The following is a 25,212-nucleotide window of genomic DNA, read 5'->3' as shown; positions in this document are numbered from 1 at the left end:
TATTTTTAGCGCAACGCAATCTGAATTTCAAAAATCCTTACAAAAGAATGGCCCTGACTAACATTAACCTATACGTTTCACAAATCACTTACCTCACAAAAATCTTGGTTACTCGAACTACTGCAATACAGCTAGCGCCACTACTGCCAGCTAAATAAAAGATTCAAACTACTGAAGGCACTAAATACTAGTAGGCATAGTTAGCAAATGAAAGATTTTAATAGAGAACAAAGAATGTATTTACCTTAATAGTCATCAAAAGTCATAATATATACAGCAGTTCATGACATCCATTTTTACAAATTTCAAAACTCCGCCATTTCTCTCCACACATCCACCACTGCTGGCGGCTCACCTCCAACTGCGCAACGCTACGCGCTGTTAACATCCAGCTGCCCAACACTACAATAGCCAACAACAATGCAAACCAGCCACAGACTGCACACAGCACAGCTAGTGATTTTCATACAGAGCGCTACGTGGCGTTACCAATATAAAAACCTAAACAGCCTACTTACAAAATGGAAGAGGGCAAAAAATATAAATAAATGACTACAACAGTATTGACATATTGTTCTTAATCTCTCCAGTTTGGTGGTTCGTCGGCTCCATCAGACTTTCTCCCTTCTGTGGTATTTTTCCCCAGTGTTAGTTTCATGTTCGAATTTCTGTCGTGGCCTTCTGACCTCTACCATTCCCTGTAACTGGCGCAGTGCCTGGGTGCTGACCTTGTCCGTGTGGTCGTGTGTCCAGGCAAGGGCGAGAACATCTGGGACCGGTGGACGCACCAGCACCCCGACTGGGTGGCCGACGGCAGCAACGCAGACGTCGCCTGCGACTCCTTCCACCGCTTCAAGGCAGACGTCCAGGCGCTCGTCGACACGGGGGTGAGTCGGTCAGAGGACAACTCTCCACTCTCAGCACACAGCGGCCCACACTGCCCGTGCCTGCTGCAGCGTACACCGGCTACTAGGAATGTCCCTTATCCATCCGTCAGTTGATTCAGATTGCTAACAATGGACGAAGCTGAAATGAATCCATTAATCCTGATTTATGTTCTTCCTTCACCTGTTAAAATTTGTGGCTCGAGTATTGCCATCTCCCTCATACACACGGACACCCCACCCCCCCCCCCCTCCCGACACACACACAGTGTAAATATGTAGCCTCTATGGCGAAACTTTGTTCAGCTTATTTAAAACTTACTATATTTTAATATAAAAATTTGTATAGCACTGTTCGCTGGATAAGTGGCTGTTGAGTCGCCTTTTCGTAAATGGACTTATTCCTCCGTCGACAGTGACCCCTGTCCTCGCGTTGTGTGAGGGCTGGCTGTGCTTGTAGAATGTGGTGTTTATGTTGCATGATGCCCATGAGCGCAGGTAAAAGGTGAATTCCTGTGACGTTGCGCAGCCTGTTCCACTCGAATAGCACCAGGTGGACCACAGGGTTTAACATCCACCTGAGGGTCGTAACACTGTGAATAGTGCTGCATGGTTTCACTACTCGAGACACTGCCAAGGTTTGGGATTTAACCCAGGACGTCGGCGCATACGCTGCTGGTCAGGAAGTTTAGGCCGCTGCCTCTCCTCCCCCTGTCGGGGAGACCCCGATGGAGAGAATTTCCTCCACTGCCAGGTTCAGAACTGGCTTAACGCGAGCAAAGCGCCGCAGCACAGGTGTGCACCGCCACTACAGTCCGGGCCACCTCAGGAATGTGATTCGTAGTTGGATGAAGTAGTGACAGGACGTCAGGGACGTTCGGGGGGTGGGAAGGTGGAACTGGGGGACAGATGCGCTGGGGAGAGAGCTTTCCAAAAGCAGTGAAATCTCGGTAAGAGCACCAGAGTCCTGAGGTGAAGAACCGACTTCGAAGTCCATTCAGGCACACGGTACTACGACACTCAGTCACAGAACATCGAAATCGCGGCGGCGCGGTACCGTAGCACGCGGCTAGAAGAGCCCCATTAGTGAAATGAAATTCTTGTGTTGCGGTCTTCAGTCCGAAGACTGGTTTGGTGCAGCCGTGCATGCTGTTCCGTCCCGCAAAAGCCTCTTAATCCCCGAATAACTACCGCAAAGAACATCTTCCTGAATCTGCTCACTTTATTCTATTCTTGTCTTCGTCTTCCTCTTCCTCGACCATTCTACCATTTCCACTCCCAACCCTACCCCCTAACCCCCGCTCCACCACTCCTCTCCAATACTAAATTCGTGGTTGTTCCACAAACTTCTTGTTGTTTCATCAGTTGTGTTCAGTATCTCCTCGCTAGTTTTGCGATCTAATCATTTAATATTCACCATTCTTCCGTACCACTACATTACAAAAACCTCTGTTCTGCTCTTGTCCAAACTGTTTATCGTCCATCTGTCCGCCCCCCGTAGCTGAATGGTCAGCGTGACGGACTGTCAATCCTCTGGTCCCGCGTTCGATTCCTGGCTCGGTCGGGGACTTTTCTTCGCCCAGGGACTGGGTGTTGTGCTGTCTTCATCATCATCATCCTGTCATCTTCATCGTCTGCAGGTCGCCGAAGTGGCGTCAGCTTGAAACACTTGCACCCGGCGAACGGTATGCCCGACGAGGGCCCCTAGCCATACTATTAAGTAAATAAATCGTCCATCTTCCACTTCCATACTTGTACATCTACATGGATACTCTGCAAATCACATTTAAGTGCCTGGCAGGCATCATCGAACCACCTTCGCAATTATCTATTATTCCAATCTCGCATAGCGCGCAGAGAAAACGAACACCTATATCTTTCCGCGCGAGCTCTCATTTTCCTTATTTTATTATAGTGATCGTTTCTCCCTATGTAGGTCGGTGTCAACAAAATATTTTCTCTTCGGAGGAGAAAGTTGCTGACTGAAATTTCGTGAGAAGATTCCGTCGCAACGAAAAACGCTTTTGTTTCGACGATGTCCACCACAAATCCTGTATTTCAGTGACTCTCTTCCTTGTTTCGCGATAATACAAAACGTGCTGCCCTTCTGTGAACTTTCTCGATGTACTCCGTCAATCCTATCTGGTATGGACCGCACACCACCCAACAGTATTCTAAAAGAGGAAGTACAAGCGTAGTGTACCCTGTCTCTTTAGTAGACATGTTACATTTTCTAAGCGACCTGCGAATAGAACGAAGTATTTGGGTAGCCTTCACCACGACATTTTCTGTGTCTTCTTTCCAATTTATGGTGTTCGTAATAATAATCTACATACCTGAATTGCAGACAAATACCTTCATAGAAGACTTCCTAATACTTAAATCTACATTCCATGATAACAAATTTCTCTTCCTGAGAAACGCTTTTCTTGCCGTTGCGAATATCAACTTTATATCCTCTCTACTTTGGCCATCGTCAGTTAGTTTACTGCCCAAAAAGCGAAACGTCTCATTTCCTGCTCGAACTCCCTCAGCCTCACCTGATGAAATGGAGTGTCGTGAAATGGTTAGATTTCTGCGTTTTAAGGGGAACGGCACTGCAACGGTCCATGCTGAAGTGACACCACTGTTCGGCAACAGTGCACCATCGTATGGTACGGATGGCAGGTGGTGCACACGTTTCCATTGCTGTCATACTAGTCTGAATGACGGAGAACCAAGTGGCGATCCATCTCTCCGTGAAGAACCGGAAATCGCAAAGGCAGTGAAGGAAGCCCTGGTGCTCAAAGACTGAGCACCAAGCGACGTTGGAAAAGGGGGAAACCAGTCACGCATCAGCTTCAGCGTCTTGTGTATTTAGAACATGTCAGAGCTAGCCACGTGCTGGGTTCCAAGGGCGCCCATACCTGGAGGCAAGGGCGGGGGGGCTGCCACCACCACCCCCGATCCCTCTTAGCTCTCAGGGAAAAGAAAAGAAGAAAAAATTTAGTTCAAGAAAATGTTTTTAAAATTCAGTTTTATCCAAGTTCTTAACAGGATCGGAACTGAAGCTTTTTTATGGCTGCTTACACGTTGCCATTCGTCTTCCGAAGTTTTTAATACTCCACACCCCCAGCCCATACAGACTAGTGTGAGCGACATTGTTTTGCTGGTTTGCGCGGCAGCTCACAGCCATTCTATGAGGTGCATTCAAGTTATAAGGCCTCCGATTTTTTTCGCCGGACTGGAAAGAGATAGAAACATGCGCATTGTTTTAAAATGAGGCCGCGTTCATTGTCAATACGTCCCAGAGATGGCAGCACCGTACGGCAGACGGAATTTTACCGCCAGCGGCGAGAATGAGAACCGTTTTAAATACTTAAAATGGCGACGTTTTCCTTACTTGAACAGCGTGCAATCATTCGTTTTCTGAATTTGCGTGGTGTGAAACCAATTGAAATTCATTGACAGTTGAAGGAGACATGTGGTGGCAGAGTTATAGATGTGTCGAAAGTGCGTTCGTGGGTGCGACAGTTTAATGAAGGCAGAACTTCGTGTGACAACAAACCGAAACAACCTCGGGCTCGCACAAGCCAGTCTGACGACACGATCGAGAAAGTGGAGAGAATTGTTTTGGGGGATCACCGAATGACTGTTGAACAGATCGCCTCCAGAGTTGGCATTTCTGTGGGTTCTGTGCACACAATCCTGCATGACGACCTGAAAATGCGAAAAGTGTCATCCAGGTGGGTGCCACGAATGCTGACGGACGACCACACGGCTGCCCGTGTGGCATGTTGCCAAGCAATGTTGACGCGCAACGACAGCATGAATAGGACTTTCTTTTCGTCGGTTGTGACAATGGATGAGACGTCGATGCCATTTTTCAATCCAGAAACAAAGCGCCAGTCAGCTCAATGCAAGCACACAGATTCACCATCACCAAAAAAATTTCGGGTAACCGCCAGTGCTGAAAAAATGATGGTGTCCATGTTGTGGGACAGCGAGGGCGTAATCCTTATCCATTGCGTTCCAAAGGGCACTACGGTAACAGGTGCATTCCACGAAAATGTTTTGAAGAACAAATTCCTTCCTGCACTGCAACAAAAACGTCCGGGAAGGGCTGCGCGTGTGCTGTTTCACCAAGACAACGCACCCGCACATCGAGCTAACGTTACGCAACAGTTTCTTCATGATAACAACTTTGAAGTGATTCCTCATGCTCCCTACTCACCTGACCTGGCTCCTAGTGACTTTTGGCTTTTTCCAACAATGAAAGACACTCTCCGTGCCTGCACATTCACCAGCCGTGCTGCTATTGCCTCAGCGATTTTCCAGTGGTCAAAACAGACTCCTAAAGAAGCCTTCGCCGCTGCCATGGAATCATGGCGTCAGCGTTGTGAAAAATGTGTACGTCTGCAGGGCGATTACGTCGAGAAGTAACGCCAGTTTTATCGATTTCGGGTGAGTAGATAATTAGAAAAAAAATCGGAGGCCTTAGAACTTGAATGCACCTCGTAAAAGCACGCCAGACCGAGGCAGCAGCGGTAAATTTGGCGGCAATGTCAGGCCAATCCACATCACTTCTTCAGTCGCCTAATCGCCTTGAGCGAGTCGGTGGTGTTTAACTAGAACCGCAATACAGAGGGGCAGAGCGAGCAGTGGGGACAACCGGATTCACCACCACAGGAAACGGTGAAGACCCTACCAGAGTCGAGCAAGAGGATGTAGAATATATGACGACAGTAACTGTTCTCGAAAGAACAGAATACTGTTGATGACCGTGCAGCTTTTCCCTGGAATAAATTATTAATAACTGAAACCCTCAGCTGCCGACTGGTGTTGTTGATAGCTGAAAATGTGTGCCCTGACCGGGACTTGAACCCGGGATCTCCTGCTTACATGGCAGACGCTCTATCCATCTGAGCCACCGAGGACACAGGTGAATAGCGCGGCTGCAGGGACTTATCCCTTACATGCCTCCCGTGAGACTCACATTCCCAACTGTCCACAATTCTACATATGTAATGTACCTTATAGACATTTGCCCATTCACTCATTACTCGCGCACGCTTTGGCGATTCCCATGTAGAATGTTTTTTTGGGACTGCGTTGATATGGTGCTAACGGGTTATGGTCCTACGTGGGGCAAACTGCCATAGGACCCTACTTTTGAAATCACGTGACGAACTGACAGCGGGCTATCAAGATGGAGCTTTCTGCGGCAACCTGTCCGAGCGGGTTTCTTGCTCCACGACAACGGCCCGGTTCACGCTGAACGGATGCTCTCAGTCCTGCAGGTTCTTTCGACTAACAAATTTTATCCAACCCTTCCCTTCCCTGCACCCCGTCCCTTGTTTTTCTGATACGGCTCCAGTCACTATTTCCTCTTCCTTTAGATGATGAAACCAAGGTCTGACAGCCATTCCAGAATGATGAAGACGTGAGTTTCGTCGGGGGTACGTTTCCTACAAAGCCTGAAAACAGTCACTGACGGACAAGGTCTGCGAAGAACCATCCATTGTTGGCAAAAAATCTTTCGATTGAAGGGTGAATATGTGAGGAAGACATAAGTGAAAATTTCACTCTTGAAATACGGGACGAGAGGGATGAAATTATCAAAAGGGAGAGAAAATAAACGATGATCGCAAATTCTGAAGAGAGACTTGAAATATCGCTACACTTGTCCACTATATCTGAGGAACCATATTTCGAAGAGACACATGCTCTTTGTCAGTAATGGGAGAAAATTTACAAGAAACACAGGAAGACAGTTTTGGTGAGAGGACAACTTAGAACCAACGCCTAGAGCCGTGGAAGAAGATAATACTTGCGCAGTGCGTGATTCGTGTCGTGTCTGTTCCGGCAACTGTTCTCTGCTTCGGCGGTCAGTGTGGGACGGGTGGTAAATGGCTGTCGAGGATGACGCTGACTGGTCGCGGCGTTCCTTTCAAGTCCCGCCCAGGCGGCGGAGCACGAGCAAGAAAGTTCCTCCAACAAAACCCAGTGTCTTAAGTAAATGGCTCACTGAAATAGCCATACGGCAAGCATCTCTTCACCATATTTCGTGTCGAAGCCTATCTGATAACATAATGTGCACTTATTTATTAATTAACTATTTCTATTTGGTCTTTAAATAACATCTGTGTGAATAACGCCTGATGACGAGCGAATCATGCTCCATACGCATGGTAGTGTGATAAATTAAACATGTTGTTGTGGTCTTCGGTCCAGAGACTGGTTTGATGCAGCTCTCCATGCTACTCTATCCTGTACGAGCTTCTTCATCTCCTAGTACCTACTGCAGCCTACATCCTTCTGATTCTGCTTAGTGTACTCATCTCTTGGTCTCCCTCTACGATTTTTACCCTCCACGCTGCCGTCCAATGCTAAATTTGTGATCCCTTGATGCCTCAGAACATGTCTTACCAACCGATCCCTTCTTCTAGTCAATTTGTGCCACAAACTCCTCTTCTCCCAATCCTATTCAATACCTCCTCATTAGTTATGTGATCTACCCATCTAATCTTCAGCATTCTTCTGTAGCACCACATTTCGAAAGCTTCTATTCTCTTCTTGTCCAAACTGTTTATCGTCCATGTTTCACTTCCATACATGGCTACACTCCATACAAATACTTTCAGAAACGACTTCCTGACACTTAAATCAATACTCGATGTTAACAAATTTCTCTTCTTCAGAAACGCTTTCCTTGCCATTGCCAGTCTACATTTTATATCCTCTCTACTTCGGCCATCATCAGTTATTTTGCTCCCCAAACGGCAAAACTCCTTTACTACTTTAAGTGTCTCATTTCCTAATCTAATTCCCTCAGCATGACCCGACTTAATTCGACTACATTCCATTATCCTCGTTTTGCTTTTGTTGATGTTCATCTTATATCCTCCTTTCAAGACACTGTCCATTCCGTTGAACTGCTCTTCCAAGTCCACTACTGTTTCTGACAGAATTACAATGTCATCGGCGAACCTCAAAGTTTTTATTTCTTCTCCGTGGATTTTAATACCTACTCCGAACTTTCCTTTTGTTTCCTTCACTGCTTGCTCAATATACAGATTGAATAATATCTGAGAGAGGCTACAACCCTGTCTCCCTCCCTTCCCAACCACTGCTTCCCTTTCATGTCCCTCGACTCTTATAACGTAAAATAAGTGAATGTGACGGGCAGCAGAAAATACAAATAATTATTCCACACAGTCACAGTTCCTAAACTTGTCCACCCTGGCTACAGTTAATAATAATAATACAGGGGACAGTCAAAAAGTAAGGCCTCGTTTCTTTTCCTTTTTTTATTAGTCAAGAATTTAAAATCGAACTAAATAGCTTTGGAAATCAAAATATCGACGGTTATTTTATGACATACCAGTATAATCGCCGTCCATTTCCCCAGTTAAAAACAAGGGCGTGTATTCCACTGTGGTAAAACGCACGGTCCTGCTTCCGAAGCCATTGATGGCCTCTTCATCGGCAAAGTGGATCCCGCAATGAGCTGCTTTTAGCGGCTCGAACAGGTGGAGTTGTGATGGTGGCAGGCCATGGCTGTGCGGGGGATGAGGCGAGACTCCAGTTCTCACAGTCCCTTCAGTCACGTGACGACTCGACTGATGTTTGGTCGTGCACTGTCACCTGCCGCAGCTTTTGCTGGGTGAGCTCCCTGAAGACGAGCTTGAATCTGTTTGAGGGCTCTGACGCCGGCCGCCGTGGCCGAGCGGTTCTAGGCGCTTCAGTCCGGAACCGCGCGACTGCTACGGTCGCAGGTTCGAATCCTACCTCGGGCACGGATGTGTGTGATGTCCTTAGGTTAGTTAGGTTTAAGTAGTTCTAAGTTCTAGGGGACTGATGACCTCAGATGTTAAGTCCCATTGTGCTCAGAGCCATTTGAACCATTTTTTTGAGGGTTCTGACGTATCGAACAGAATTTATTGTGCATATCTGCTACAAAAAATCAACCATAATCGCAGCTTTCTGCATTCCAAAATACTGTGGCCATAACTTTCCCATCCGATCGCACAGTTTTGAACTTTTTTTATTTGGTGAGTTTCTGTGATGCCATCCGACTGCCTGAGTATTTGATTCTGGTTCAAAAAAATGCAACCCATGTTTCGTCTCCGATCACAAAGTTTTCCAGAAACTCTTCATCCTCCAAACGCAACAGCTGCAAGTGCTTGGAGGCATTTTTTTATGTATCTTTATTCTGATCGGTTAAGATTCTTGGTACCAAAGTTGCACAAACCACTGAGTACCCCAACTGTTGAATAATCACCACACTGCGTTTACTGAGGGAGGTAACGCGACACAAATTATCTGCAGTCACCCCGCGATGGCCACGAATGATGTCATCGACTCGCTGAGTGTTGTCTGGACCCACTGCAGTCACAGGCCTACCGCACCGCGATTCGTTAGCCAAAGGCGTTCATCCCTCTGCTTCGTTACAGCGACGAACCCATCGTCTAACAGTACTCCTATCCACCGTTGCATCACTTCTACACATTCTTCCGTCTTGTATGAGTGCATATGGGCGCTTCATCTTCTGCATTCAAGAGCTCTACCACACAATGCTGTGTAATACGACCATCGATGTCGGCAATTTTGCAAGCGACCGCAGTACTGGCATGTGTTGACGCACAAAGTTACTACTGCAATGGATTTGAGAAGCAGCCTTGCGGAACAGCGCCAAATTTAAATTTTTCACTTAACAAACATTGTTTAAGGAGGAACGTCCTCCAACCTGCTCGTCACTGTCATCACTTCCACTGCACCTTCGTCCACATCTCCACCCATAATGACACTAAAAACAGGCATCAGCGCCTTCACACCATTAACACCGCCTTCCACTGGAGTAGTACCAACTTCACCCAGTTCAATGTTTTCCGTGTCTTCACACACTCAGTCTCCTCCTCACGGCACACATTCATTTTATCCAGTTGCACAGCTGATGCATTTTCATTACTTAACAAAGCTGTGAATCCAACACTGTTTATTTTACTATCTACCACATTGTGATGCCTCTCATTACACAAACCCCCCACACTAATTCCCACCTCTTGATTCCTGAGTTTTCTGTTAGAACTTTTTGTATAAGCTCTCCTCTTATCATACTGATTAACCCCCCCCCCTCCCCAATGAAATAACTCATCCTCGCCTAGGATGGCTTCGATACCACATATTGTTTTCTCCATTACTGCCTTGCTTACATACTTTATTTAAAACCCCCACTATTTTTCCTATAGTAATTTTACCCTCGTAATAATAATAGTGAATTTACACTCCTGGAAATTGAAATAAGAACACCGTGAATTCATTGTCCCAGGAAGGGGAAACTTTATTGACACATTCCTGGGGTCAGATACATCACATGATCACACTGACAGAACCACAGGCACATAGACACAGGCAACAGAGCATGCACAATGTCGGCACTAGTACAGTGTATATCCACCTTTCGCAGCAATGCAGGCTGCTATTCTCCCATGGAGACGATCGTAGAGATGCTGGATGTAGTCCTGTGGAACGGCTTGCCATGCCATTTCCACCTGGCGCCTCAGTTGGACCAGCGTTCGTGCTGGACGTGCAGATCGCGTGAGACGACGCTTCATCCAGTCCCAAACATGCTCAATGGGGGACAGATCCGGAGATCTTGCTGGCCAGGGTAGTTGACTTACACCTTCTAGAGCACGTTGGGTGGCACGGGATACATGCGGACGTGCATTGTCCTGTTGGAACAGCAAGTTCCCTTGCCGGTCTAGGAACGGTAGAACGATGGGTTCGATGATGGTTTGGATGTACCGTGCACTATTCAGTGTCCCCTCGACGATCACCAGTGGTGTACGGCCAGTGTAGGAGATCGCCCCCCACACCATGATGCCGGGTGTTGGCCCTGTGTGCCTCGGTCGTATGCGGTCCTGATTGTGGCGCTCACCTGCACGGCGCCAAACACGCATACGACCATCATTGGCACCAAGGCAGAAGCGACTCTCATCGCTGAAGACGACACGTCTCCATTCGTCCCTCCATTCACGCCTGTCGCGACACCACTGGAGGCGGGCTGCACGATGTTGGGGCGTGAGCGGAAGACGGCCTAACGGTGTGCGGGACCGTAGCCCAGCTTCATGCAGACGGTTGCGAATGGTCGTCGCCGATACCCCAGGAGCAACAGTGTCCCTAATTTGCTGGGAAGTGGCGGTGCGGTCCCCTACGGCACTGCGTAGGATCCTACGGTCTTGGCGTGCACCCGTGCGTCGCTGCGGTCCGGTCCCAGGTCGACGGGCACGTGCACCTTCCGCCGACCACTGGCGACAACATCGATGTACTGTGGAGACCTCACGCCCCACGTGTTGAGCAATTCGGCGGTACGTCCACCCGGCCTCCCGCATGCCCACTATACGCCCTCGCTCAAAGTCCGTCAACTGCAAATACGGTTCACGTCCACGCTGTCGCGGCATGCTACCAGTGTTAAAGACTGCGATGGAGCTCCGTATGCCACGGCAAACTGGCTGACACTGACGGCGGCGGTGCACAAATGCTGCGCAGCTAGCGCCATTCGACGGCCAACACCGCGGTTCCTGGTGTGTCCGCTGTGCCGTGCGTGTGATCATTGCTTGTACAGCCCTCTCGCAGTGTCCGGAGCAAGTATGGTGGGTCTGCCACACCGGTGTCAATGTGTTCTTTTTTCCATTTCCAGGAGTGTATTTGCTATACTGACTATTCGTAACAAAATGCGTTATGAGATGAGAAGGTACACCCAGCATTGGCTGTCAGACGTGTGAGACATGTAATTATTCCACCACTCACTCGCGGATTTTACGCCCTCATCAGTCCGTGTAACAAATGGAAAGCGTGTGCCGGGTCAGGATTCGTACGCAGCGCTACCACTACGTAAGCTGTACTATGTGGAATGCCTCACTCGCCCACACACGGCTGTCTGGAGTTTATCTTGTGTGTGATATACGTGTGGAGAGACTGTTCCTAAATGGGTGGCGTGCACGGGCATCATGCTCGGCGCAACTGGTCGCGTGTTGACATTAGGAAACGGTTGCGTGAGAGCGCTACGTAAGCAGGTAACGTCATGTCTTTATCGGTGCGCGAATGCAGGTCTCGAGATAAAGCGGTTAGTCGGGCATTTGTGTCATGCAGGTCTGCGCTAGTACTGTTACACACACACACACACACACACACACACACATACACACACACACACACACACACACACTGGTGTCACCCAAGTAAGGCTGGACAGCTCTGTGGTTGAAACTTCCTGACAGATTAAAACTGTGTGCCGAACTGAGACTCGAACTCGGGACCTTTGCCTTTCGCGGGCAAGTGCTCTTTGGAAGGTAGGAGACGAGGTACTGGCAGAAGTAAAGCTGTGCGGACGGGGCGTGAGTCGTGCTTCGATAGCTCAGTTCGTAGAGCACTTGCCCGCGAAAGGCAAAGGTTCCGAGTTCGAGTCTCGGTCCTGCACACAGTTTTAATCTGCCAGAAAGTTTCATATCAGCGCACATTCCGCTGCAGAGTGGAAATCTCATTCTAGCTCTGTGGTTAATTGCCAGACTACGAATTCAGAGGTATCTGGTTCTACCTCTAACCAGTACTCAGAGGAGGAGGAGAAGATTAGTATTCGACGTGTCGTCGACAACGATTTCATTAGAGGCAGAGCACAAGCTCGGATTAGGAAAGGATGTGGAAAGAAGCAGGCCGTGCCCTTTCGAAAAAAACCATCCCGGCATTTCCCTTAATCGACTTTAGGAAAATCACGGAAAACGTAAATCACGAGGGCAGGACACGGGTTTGAACCGTCATCCTCCCAGATGCTGGGCCAATGTGCTGACTACTGCGCCACCTCCCCATCAGTACTAGAATTTTTGCATGTCGCTCACCACTCTTTTCACGTCTGGAAGTGTTAGTGGATGTGGAAATCGCCTAAGTTCCGCTGCGGTTGGGATCCATGGTAAATGACAGGATCCTCTATAACTAGCTGGCTAAGTCAGTTCGAATGTTGGCAAAAGGCCAGTGCATCCCACGTCCAGCAGGAAAATGCCCAGTGGTTTTTAGTCGAACCTTCAGTCTGATGGCAACATTGTCTGCTCTCCACGTAGCAGTACGTACACCTCTTGATATCGTGAACGACATCGAACGCTGTTCTCGACAAGTTACGTGGTTTGGTTCTAGGGTTGGGCTGTGCCATTTGACGAAGACTGCTGGTCGCAGGCTGACATGAAAGTACATGTGTTCCCATCGCATCCCATGAGTGACAGAACCGTGGAGACGGCCACTGGTGGCGGAGCGGTTCTAGGCGCTTCAGTCTGGAACCGCTTTTTTTTGCCGACAGTGCTGGACGTGAAGCTAGATTCTCCTGGCTGCGGCAATCTCTCGCAACTTGCCTGCATTGACGCTGCTGCGAGACCGCGCCCCCCATCCGTGCAGTGCAGACATTCTAGCAGACCGTTTTGCTAGGGTGCGGGCGCCGCAGCGCCGCTGAGGGCTCTATGCTCGCGTACTTCGGGAGGAGTCTAGCTCCCATGTCGCAGCAATTTGCTCAGATGATGGAGGAAAAGGGAGGAGCTTGGGGGCAATATATTTGTTTCGTGCACACGGACAGCAGCGGAGAAGCCAGTTTTTACGATCTAATTATTATTCAAACATTCACCGGAAATGTCAGCTGACCGCTTCTCTGCCTCATAGGATAAGCAGCGTATCCAGTTGGTATCCGAGTAGCGTGGTTTGTGAAACATTAATGATGCCGCGTTGAAAAACTAAATGCAAAAGGAGTTAATTTGAGCGGAAATCGGAAGGAAAATGAATGAAACATGTAAGAAAAAATGTCTTTCATTATGTCCAATGTAATACATTCGTAAATACACTACTGGCCATTAAAATTGCTACAGCACGAAGATGACGTGCTACAGACGCGAAATTTAACCGACAGGAAGAAGATGCTGTGATATGCAAATGATTAACGTTTCAGAGCATTCACATAAGGTTGGCGTCGGTGGCTACACCTACAACGTGCTGACATGAGGAAAGTTTCCAACCGATTTCTCATACACAAACAGCAGTTGACCGGCGTTGCCTGATGAAACGTTGTTGTGATGCCTCGTGTAAGGAGGAGAAATGCGTACCATCCCGTTTCCTACTTCGATAAAGGTCAGATGGTCAGATTGTAGCCTATCGCGATTGCGGTTTATCGTACCGCGCCATTGCTGCTCGCGTTGGTCGAGATGCAATGAGTGTTAGCAGAATATCGAATCGGTGGGTTCGGGAGGGTAGTATGGAACGCCGTGCTGGATCCCAACGGCCTCGTATCACTAGCACTCGAGATGACAGGCATCTTATCCGCACGGCTGTAACGGATCGTGCAGCCACGTCTCGATCCCTGAGTCAACAGATGCGGACGTTTGCAACAACCATCTGCACGAACAGTTCGACGACCTTTCCAGCAGTACGGACTATCAGCTCGGAGACCATGGCTGCGGTTACCCTTGACGCTGCTTTGTTTGGCGACATCGCGGTGAACGCACATTGGAAGCGTGTATTCGTCATCGTCACACTGGCGTATCACCCGGCGTGATGGTATGGGGTGCCACTGGTTACACGTCTCGGTCACCTCTTGTTCGCATTGACGGCACTTTGAACAGTGGACGTTACACTTCAGATGTTTTACGACCCGTAGCTCTAACCTTCATTCGATGCCTGCGAAACCCTACATTTCAGCAGGATAATGCACGACCGCGTGTTGAAGGTCCAGTACGGGCCTTTCTGGATACAGAAAATGTTCGACTGCTGCCCTTGTCAGCACATTCTCCAGATCTCTCACCAATTGAAAAGGTCTGGTCAATGGTGGCACGTCACAATACGCCAGTCACTATTGTCGATGAACTGTGGTATCGTGTTGAAGGTGCATGGGCAGGTGTACCTGTACACGCCATGCAAGCTCTGTTTGACTCAATGCCCAGGCGTATCGAGGCCGTTATTACGGCCATTGGTGGTTGTTCTGGGTACTGATTTCTCAGGATCTAACACCCAAATTGTGTGTAAATGTAATCACATGTCAGTTCTAGTATAATATATTTGTCCAATGAATACCCGTTTATCATCTGCATTTGAAATGCCTAGTAGTGTACATGTACAACAGGAGCCAATTGTAAAATTGTGTACGATACTGCAGTGCCTGTGTTATTCCGAATTACGATTCAGTGTTTCTTCGTATTTATGAGCCGATACCGGGCGAGCTTATCTGAAGTAGAACGTCACCCCTGTACCGTAGTAACACATAATGGACGTACGAGTACAGGTCGTAGACACATGTTGACGACATATGGAAGTTCGTATGTGGCTGTGAGTCGTGCTCGGGTAGCTAAATGGTAAGGCGGCCGCTGGCCACAAGCGGGAAATCCAAGTTCGAGTCCCGCTCCGGCACAAATTTTCATTGTCGTCATTCCGTTATACACCAGATTGTTCTCCGTATTCGCAACTCCCAATACATTTCATGTACATAAACTCCTGTTGTTGTACGACTCATATGTAGTTTAGGAGATAGGACGTGATAAATACTGAGTAAAGCGAAAAACCAATTTTTCTTACAAACATAAATATTTCTCTATTTCAGCAGCACGAAATTTTCATTGAATTAAGAAAAAGGTATCAGAAGTTAGTTCTCGTATGAGTCTATCATGTGCACTTATCTAACAGAACACAGCATGTTGTTCTCAATGGAGAGACGTCTACAGACATTAAAGTAACCTCTGGCGTACCACAGGGGAGTGTTATGGGACCACTGCTTTTCACAATATATATAAATGACATAGTAGACAGTGTCGGAAGTTCCATGCGGCTTTTCGCGGATGATGCTGTAGTATACAGAGAAGTTGCAGCATTAGAAAATTGCAGCGAAATGCAGGAAGATCTGCAGCGGATAGGCACTCGGTGCATGGAGTGGCAACTGACCCTTAACACAGACAAATGTAATGTATTACGAATACATAGAAAGAAGGCTCCTTTATTGTATGATTATATGTTAGCGGAACAAAAACTGGTAGCAGTTACTTCTGTAAAATATCTGGGAGTATGCATGCAGAACGATTTGAAGTGGAATGAACATATAAAATTAATTGTTGGTAAGGCGGGTGCCAGGTTCGGATTCATTCGGAGAGTCCTTAGAAAATGTAGTCCACCAACAAAGAAGGTGGTTCACAAAACACTCTTTCGGCCTATACTTGAGCATTGCTCATCATTGGGGGATCCGTACCAGGTAGGGTTGACAGAGGAGATAGAGAAGATCCAAAGAAGAGCGGCGCGTTTCGTCACAGGGTTATTTGGTAAGCGTGATAGCGTTACGGAGATGTTTAGCAAACTCGAGTGGCAGACTCTTCAAGACAGGCGCTCTGCATCGCGGTGTAGCTTGCTGTCCAGGTTTCGAGAGGGTGCGTTTCTGGATGAGGTATCGAATGTATTGCTTCCCCCTACTTATACCTCCCGAGGAAATCACGAAAGCAAAATTAGAGAGATTCGAGCGCGAACGGAGGCTTTCCGGCAGTCGTTCTTCCCGCGAACCATACGCGACTGGAACAGGAAAAGGAGGTAATGACAGTGGCACGTAAAGTGCCCTCCGCCACACACCGTTGGGTGGCTTACGGAGTATAAATGTAGATGTAGATGTAATAATAAGAAAACACCACTTAAATATTTCACTTTTTGACTCGCACCCCTCCGCCCCAAACAAAACGTTGCGCGCAGCGTCCTGCGGCCGGCATCGGATACCCAAAGACTCTAGCTTATTCCACAGCACGCTGCGGTACATTTCCGCACTTAGGAAAACGTTGCTTTAGCAAGCGCGCGAGCTCAGTAGTGGGTTGGAAGTGGATGATGAAAAAGTCGGGGAGCAGCAGTATGCAAGATTGAAGCGGGGGGCCTTTAGTTCAAATGGCTCTGAGCACTATGGGACTTAACTTCTGAGGTCATCAGGCCCTAGAACTTAGAACTACTTAAACCTAACTAACCTAAGGACACCACACACATCCATGCCAGAGGCAGCATTCGAACCTGCGACCGTAGCGGTCACGTGGTTCCAGACTGTAGCGCCTAGAACCGCTCGGCCACTCGGGCCGGCGAGGCGTTTAGTACTTGCGCTGAGGCTCGTATTCAGTTCATACAGAAATGTGGAAAGTACTGTGGCTTCTTAGAGATAATACATCTGCATTGTGAACTCCATCAACGTGAAGAAGTCTTCTGTTGTCAGAAGTCCAGTAAATTAAGTAGACGGACACCATCTTTTATTTCAGAAAACCGTCATCACCATTGATGACTAATATTGTCTGCCAGACAATATATTACAGAAACGCCATGGATACTTCAAGCAAAACAAGCAATATTGGACTTGACGTCTCATCGACATCGAGCTCATTAGAGACGGAGCACAAACTGTGATTGTATAAAGGATGGGGAAGGAAATCGGCCGCGTCCTTTCGAAGGAATAATCCCGGTATTTGCCCGGAGCGATTTAAGGAAAGCTCGGAGAACGTAAATAGGGATACCGTGCACGCAAGTTTCGCGTCGTCCTCCCGAATGCGAGTCGAATGATGCATACTTCGCCCACGTTTCTTCTCTACAACATTTCCCAGAATGAATGCTCAATATTCAGGGACCTGACAGAAACGAACATTTGAAAGAAAAATATGAAGTAAACATGCTCTCTAAAGTGCATAGCTTAAGATCTATAGGGCACTTGTTGATATTCGCTGAAGTGAAACACGTCTCTTCTATTCAACAAGTTCAAATGGTTCAAATGGCTTTGAGCAAGATGGGACTTAACTTCTGAGGTCATCAGTCCCCTAGAACTTAGAACTACTTCAACCTAACTAACCTAAGAACATCACACGCATCCATGCCCGAGGCAGGATTCGAACCTGCGACCGTAGCGGTCGCGCGGTCCCAGACTGTAGCGCGTAGAACCGCTCGGCCACTCCCGGCCACAATTGAACAAGTGCTCGTAACTCTTAAGGTAAGTATATCAGACTTTTTTTGCTTCCGTTACCCAAATTCTCAGTAACACGATAACTTTGACTGGATTTTCTAAGGGAGAGCGCACAACTTCTGATCGTTGTTATCAACAGTGCAAGCGCACGCTTTGCGATCGGTGACGTCAGCGGAATGCAGTTTACACGCAGCGCGGAAACTCGGCAGTACAGTGTGCGGACATGCGACGCACAAAGTACGAGCTTCACAAACTAACACACGGACGGTAACTGATGAGCAAACGGACGCCCCGTGCGCTGTAAACTGAGGAGCAGCAGGTGTTTATTGTTGCGCAGGAGCGCGGACAAACGCCATACGTTTACTGCTGTGGCGGACTCAATTTATGACCTCGTACCGGGTAGCAGATGTTTCCCGGGGCGGCATAACGTGCTACTGCCAAACAATTCAGCAATAAAACTCCCAAGCGGACGCCTGGAGTTGGGGCCGCCTGCTAGACTGTTTACCTGCACCGTGCTGCCGTGCTCCCGCGTACACTGTGCCTCTGCACCGCTGCGTCCGCTTCGGTCAGGGGAGTTTGAAACCCGGCGATTCTCCTAACAGGCGCTTTCTTTTGCGCGCTGGAAATGAGCGAGGCGAGTCCTTTCATCGTTCCAGTGTCCACAAGCCCAAAACAAAACTCTGTGCTGACAGCAAAATTAAGTTACACGCGAACACAATTATTTATTTTTGGATATAATTATTCCGTACCGCATCCGCAGGACGCCACAATTATGGCAGAGTATGGCGCGGGTGCTGGCGAGCGTCGTGCCGTCCTCCACGGTCTGATATGCGAGTGTCTTTTCTTTTTTGTATATTCTAATCATTTTAGTACTTCCTGTCCGGTTTGCAGTAGTTCGCCAGTTTAAAAACTAAAAATGTTCCTTTCCAAAATTTGACTGTTTTTTTATTATTGGTTGCAATTTACTTCATTTATTTCATTATCAGTACAGAGTAACCCGTCACCTTGAAATGTAAGGTGAGTCGTATGCTTCTGAATCTAAACAGCAAAGACTTCTCATTGTTACCGTCTTATTGGTATACAGTTGTTAATGCTTCTTTTTTAAATAATATAAAGAACATAATATATTAAGACTTCTCTGAGATTACAGCGAATTGAATGCTTAACAATTGTTAAAATGGTTCCATATAGTTTGTTACTACATAGTTGATGAGAATGTACACTACTGGCCATTAAAATTGCTACACCACGAAGATGACGTGCTACAGACGCGAATTAAACCGACAGGAAGAAGATGGTGTGATATGCAAATGATTAGCTTTTCAGAGCATTCACACAAGGTTGGCGCCGGTGGCGACACCTACAATCTGCTGACATGAGGAAAGTTTCCAACCGATTTCTCATACACAAACAGCAGTCGACCGGCGTTGCCTGGTGAAACGTTCTTGCGATGCCTCGTATAAAGAGGAGAAATGCGTACCATTGCGTTTCAGACTTTGATAAAGGTCGGATTGTAGCCTATCGCGATTGCGGTTTATCGTACCGCGCCATTGCTGCTCGCGTTGGTCTAGATGCAATTACTGTTAGCAGAATATCGAATCGGTGGGTTCAGGAGGGTAATACGGAACGCCGTGCTGGATCCCAACGGCCTCGTATCACTAGCAGTCGAGATGACAGGCATCTTATCCGCATGGCTGTAACGGATCGTGCAGCCACGTTTCGATCCCTGAGTCAACAAATGCGGACGTTTGCAAGACAACAACCATCTGCACGAACAGTTCGACGACCTTTGCAGCAGCATGGACTGTCAGTTCGGAGACCATGGCTGCGGTTACCCTTTACGCTGCATCACAGACAGGAGCGCCTGCGATGGTGTACTCAACGACGAAACCTGGGTGCACGAATGGCAAAACGTCATTTTTTCGGATGCATACAGGTTCTGTTTACAGCATCATGATGGTCGCATCCGTGTTTGGCGACACCGTGGTGAACGCACATTGCAAACGTGTATTCGTCATCGCCACACTGGCGTATCACCCGGCGTGATGGTATGGGGTGCCATTGGTTACACGTCTCGGTCACCTCTTGTTCGCATTGAGTTCTCTAACGCTATAGATACAGCAATAAGGAATAGCGCAGTAGGCAGTACAGTTGAAGAGGAATGGACATCTATAAAAAGGGCCATCATAGAAGTTGGGAAGGAAAACATAGGTACAAAGAAGGTAGCTGCGAAGAAACCATGGGTAACAGAAGAAATACTTCAGTTGATTGATGAAAGGAGGAAGTACAAACATGTTCCAGGAAAATCAGGAATACAGAAATACAAGTCGCTGAGGAATGAAGTAAATAGGAGGTGCAGGGAAGCTAAGACGAAATGGCTGCAGGGAAAATGTGGAGACATCGAAAAAAATATGATTGTCGGAAGGACAGACTCAGCATACAGGAAAGTCAAAGCAACCTTTGGTGACATTAAAAGCAACGGTGGTAACATTAAGAGTGCAACGGGAATTCCACTGTTAAATGCAGAGGAGAGAGCAGATAGGTGGAAAGAATACATTGAAAGCCTCTATGAGGGTGAAGATTTGTCTGATGTGATAGAAGAAGAAACAGGAGTCGATGTAGAAGAGATGGGGGATCCAGTATTAGAATCGGAATTTAAAAGAGCTTTGGAGGACTTACGGTCAAATAAGGCAGAAGGGATAGATAACATTCCATCAGAATTTCTAAAATCATTGGGGGAAGTGGCAACAAAACGACTATTCACGTTGGTGTGTAGAATATATGAGTCTGGCGATATACCATCTGACTTTCGGAAAAGCATCATCCACACAATTCCGAAGGCGGCAAGAGCTGACAAGTGCGAGAATTATTGCACAATCAGCTTAACAGCTCATGCATCGAAGCTGCTTACAAGAATAATATACGGAAGAATGGAAAAGAAGATTGAGAATGCGCTAGGTGACGATCAGTTTGGCTTTAGGAAGAGTAAAGGGACGAGAGAGGCAATTCTGACGTTACGGCTGATAATGGAAGCAAGGCTAAAGAAAAATCAAGACACTTTCATAGGGTTTGTCGACCTGGAAAAAGCGTTCGACAATATAAAATGGTGCAAGCTGTTCAAGATTCTGAAAAAAGTAGGGGTAAGCTATAGGGAGAGACGGGTCATATACAACATGTACAACAACCAAGAGGGAATAATAAGAGTGGACGATCAAGATAGAAGTGCTCGTATTAAGAAGGGTGTAAGACAAGGCTGTAGCCTTTCGCCCCTACTCTTCAATCTGTACATCGAGGAAGCAACGATGGAAATAAAAGAAAGGTTCAGGAGTGGAATTAAAATACAAGGTGAAAGGATATCAATGATACGATTCACTGATGACATTGCTATCCTGAGTGAAAGTGAAGAAGAATTAAATGATCTGCTGAACGGAATGAACAGTCTAATGAGTACACAGTATGGTTTGAGAGTAAATCGGAGAAAGACGAAGGTAATGAGAAGTAGTAGAAATGAGAACAGCGAGAAACTTAACATCAGGATTGATGGTCACGAAGTCAATGAAGTTACGGAATTCTGCCACCTAGGCAGTAAAATAACCAATGACGGACGGAGCAAGGAGGACATCAAAAGCAGACTCGCTATGGCAAAAAAGGCATTTCTGGCCAAATACCGGCCTTAACTTGAGGAAGAAATTTCTGAGGATGTACGTCTGGAGTACAGCATTGTATGGTAGTGCAACATGGACTGTGGGAAAACCGGAAGAGAAGAGAATCGAAGCATTTGAGATGTGGTGCTATAGACGAATGTTGAAAATTAGGTGGACTGATAAGGTAAGGAATGAGGAGGTTCTACGCAGAATCGGAGAGCAAAGGAATATGTGGAAAACACTGATAAGGAGACGGGACAGAATGATAGGACATCTGCTAAGACGTGAGGGAATGACTTCCATGGTACTAGAGGGAGCTGCAGAGGGCAAAAACTGTAGAGGAAGACAGAGATTGGAATACGTCAGGCAAATAATTGAGGACGTAGGTTGCAAGTGCTACTCTGAGATGAAGAGGTTAGCACAGGAAAGGAATTCGTGGCGGGCCGCATCAAACCAGTCAGTAGACTGATGACCAAAAAAAAAAAAAAAAAAAAAAAAAAAAAAAAAAAAAAAAAAAAAAAAACTCGGCAACGCCAGGAAGGAATAAGAGCCAGACGCAGCCGTCCGCAGCTCGTGGTCTTGCGGTAGCGTTCTCGCTTCCAACGCACGGGGTCCCGGGTTCGATTCCCGGCGGGGTTAGGGATTTTCTCTGCCTCGTGATGACTGGGTGTTGTGTGTTTTTCACCATCGTTTCGTTATCATTGACTCGCAAGTCGCCGAAGTGGCGTCAGCTAAAAAAGGACTTGCAATTCGGCCCCCGAACTTCCCCGCATGGGGCCTCACGGCCAACAATGCCGTACGATCATTTCACTTAGTACCTGCTGCCGGCTTTCCGTAGGCGGCGTCCGCTGACTCGGCCGCTGCTGTGCTGCCTGGCGCAACGAACAGCTGTGGCCCGCGCAGTCAGCCCGCCGCAATCCGCGCTTGCCAGCGCCCGACGTCACTGCAACCCGCTGAACACCACGGCGTCAGCACAAAGGGCAGCGCGTCGCTGCCCACAGAGAAGACAATGGCCTTCCGTTCCGCCGACGAAACTTGCCACACGGCACGCAAGAATACATTCACTATCACAGAAAAGAAAGACCTCTCACGGTCAAACTACGGTCTCCAAACTAGACTTTAAAACGTAACGTGACAGATTACGCCTTTAGCTATCCACGCTGAAAATTGCACTGCACTCCGACCACTTTTCCCACCACAAACGCGAAAACAAGCAATGTTTAAAATGCCGTTACAAAAATACTGACTGCAGCAACATTTGCTTTCCAAAAGTTCGCCGGCCGCTGTGACCGACAGGTTCTAGGCGCTTCAGTCCGGAACCACGCGACTGCTACGATCGCAGGTTCGAATCCTGCCTCGGTCATGGATGTGTCTCATGTCCTTACGTCACTTAGGTTTAAGTAGTTCTAAGTCTACGGGACTGATGACCTCAGATGTTAAGTCCCATAGTGCTTAGAGCCATTTGAACCATTTCCGAAAGTTCAGACCTGTGAAACTATGGTGATTTTATAAAAATAGAGATATTCGTTCACACATGATCTGATGGAAGACCTGCTACTGGTATGCAGATATGTAATAGCGAACTGGCACAACTTACCAGTAGGTTCATCGCAAGAGATTTAAGTTACGTAGGAAGAAAACGCATGTTTGTTGACTCGTCTTGAATTTAAAAACTTCCCAATCAAACAACCACTTTACCAATCATGGAGCTCTTTTTTCCTAAATTCTCTCTGTCTCTTTCTCTCTCTCTCTCTCTCTCTCTCTCTCTCTCTCTCTCTCTCTCTTTCTCTCTCTCACTGGTCCAACATCAAAAAGCTGCGACGGTAACGAACAAAACGCAGAATCGGTACGATCGAAGTTCTGCACGCGGCCTCTCTCATGCATGAATTCTTCGAATGAATCTTAGTCTGACGTGTGCCTTACCCACGGTTCCACTCCTGTTGCCGGTCCACCTTTAATCTTGGCTTAACTTCCTGTACCGCGAGATTGGTAGAAGCCTTGATACATCTATGAAGCGTATTTTCTAAGTAAGTATCGTTTGGAATTATAAATAAAACTAGTAGACTTTCCTTAGCAATTTTATTTTTACATGAAAGCCTGTACTGTACTTTACTTTCCTGCATAACTCCCACCAACATTAAGGCACTTATCGTATCGTACAAACAGCCCCTGTGTACCATCCATGAAGCAATCTGCCGCCTGATTATCGAAACTCACCACATAACGTCGAAATCGTTAATCGCCTATTCTCTCTCATGTTTTCATCAACTTCACGTACCAAATCGCCGGTAATGACTGAAGGTCGTCCACTTCGTTCCTCATCGTGCGCATTCATACGGCCATCTTTAAAAACTCTACCCGTTTCCGTACCCATCCCACCGCTCATAATGTTTTCTCCTTACACTTCATGATCTCACGATGAATTTCAGTCGCTTTCACGCCTTCGATACTGAGATAGCGAATACGGCCATTGTTTCACAGAGATATTTCAAACACGCACAAATAAACGTAAACACGCCATAAACTGGTGGTATAATCTAGGTAAGTAAAGTACGGGAGACAATGTAAAAATAAAATTGGTAAGAAGTGTCTAATGTTTTATTTTTATTTCAGAACGGTACTTACTTAGAAAGCAGCCTCGTATATATATATATATATATATGTATATATATTCTCGAACTCTGAGTGTTAAGAGCCTATAAACTGGATCGCTGTTGAGGAGAAGGAGTCGTTGGTGATAACTTTATTTCGGTAGATGCTCGTGGAACGTCTATGGATCCCAGTAACTGCACACAAACATTCACTACGGTTCGACCGGACAGTCTGGTAGTAACGCACAAAACAAGACATCCCAAATGGCTCTGAGCACTATGGGACTTAACATCTATGGTCATCAGTCCCCTAGAACTTAGAACTACTTAAACCTAACTAACCTAAGGACAGCACACAACACCCAGTCATCACGAGGTAGAGAAAATCCATGACCCCGCCGGGAATCGAACCCGGGAACCCGGGCGTGGGAAGCGAGAACGCTACCGCACGACCACGAGCTGCGGACAAACAAGACATCCCGTGAGTTCAGTCCAACTGAACACTCGCGAGGATAGATTAGACACGACGTAAAAATGTAACGGAATGTGACATCGTGTTTCTGCTTGTAGAGAGTGAACAAGGAACTCTCGAAGAGCTTTCATGTTTTTTATCATTTTGTGCGAAACCGATGTAAGTTTGAAAACAGTAATAAGCCTCCCAAATGGGTACCAATATCCATCGCCACTTCCCCTCAGATTAGAATGTTGCTGAATGCTGAACATCTTCAGTTGTCCGTTTGTTACCGATCTGCACCACATTTAATTAAAGCAAAGGTGTTGTTTCATCCCAAAATATTATGAGCTTGCATACACATCGTCTTAGGGAAGAGTGGGAGATTCCCTTTGATGTCAAAATACAATGAAGAGTGTCAGAGGGAAGCTGGAGAAGATGACCGCTATCCTGCTGACTTTAACCAAAGTACGACTCATTGACCGGAAGGTGCAACCTTACATACGTCCATCCATTAAGGTGCTTAAAATGCCTGCGATATAGACCTGCTGCTGTGTAAGGGGTTGGCAGCACTGTGAAAACTGAGCATTCCATGGACTTAGCCGTACCAGTCCGATCGAGAGCTGGATCCACAACCATCATGGTTGCAGTGCGTCACATTTCAACTCGCACC

The 25,212-nt window shown here is 47.1% G+C and overlaps 1 protein-coding gene and 1 non-coding gene across 5 annotated transcripts in view; one reads left to right on the top strand and one right to left on the bottom strand.

The window, feature by feature from the left end:
- The window catches only part of LOC126101629 (myrosinase 1-like), a 521,409-nt gene that overhangs the window by 293,557 nt on the left and 202,640 nt on the right, over nucleotides 1-25,212 (top strand). For all 4 annotated transcript variants that reach the window (XM_049912315.1, XM_049912313.1, XM_049912312.1 and 1 more), the window contains exon 3: nucleotides 754-887. In XM_049912315.1, the coding sequence (XP_049768272.1) occupies nucleotides 754-887 (134 nt within the window). The remainder of the gene's footprint in view (nucleotides 1-753; nucleotides 888-25,212) is intronic.
- Trnat-ugu (transfer RNA threonine (anticodon UGU)) lies at nucleotides 5,727-5,801 on the bottom strand. Its single transcript has one exon. It is a non-coding gene; the product is annotated as a tRNA-Thr (tRNA).

The sequence above is a fragment of the Schistocerca cancellata genome, chromosome 9 (genome assembly GCF_023864275.1).
Source record: "Schistocerca cancellata isolate TAMUIC-IGC-003103 chromosome 9, iqSchCanc2.1, whole genome shotgun sequence".
Taxonomy (NCBI): Eukaryota; Metazoa; Arthropoda; class Insecta; order Orthoptera; family Acrididae; genus Schistocerca; species Schistocerca cancellata.
Note: the sequence above shows the minus strand (reverse complement) of the source record. Positions and strands in the feature narration are given on the sequence as shown.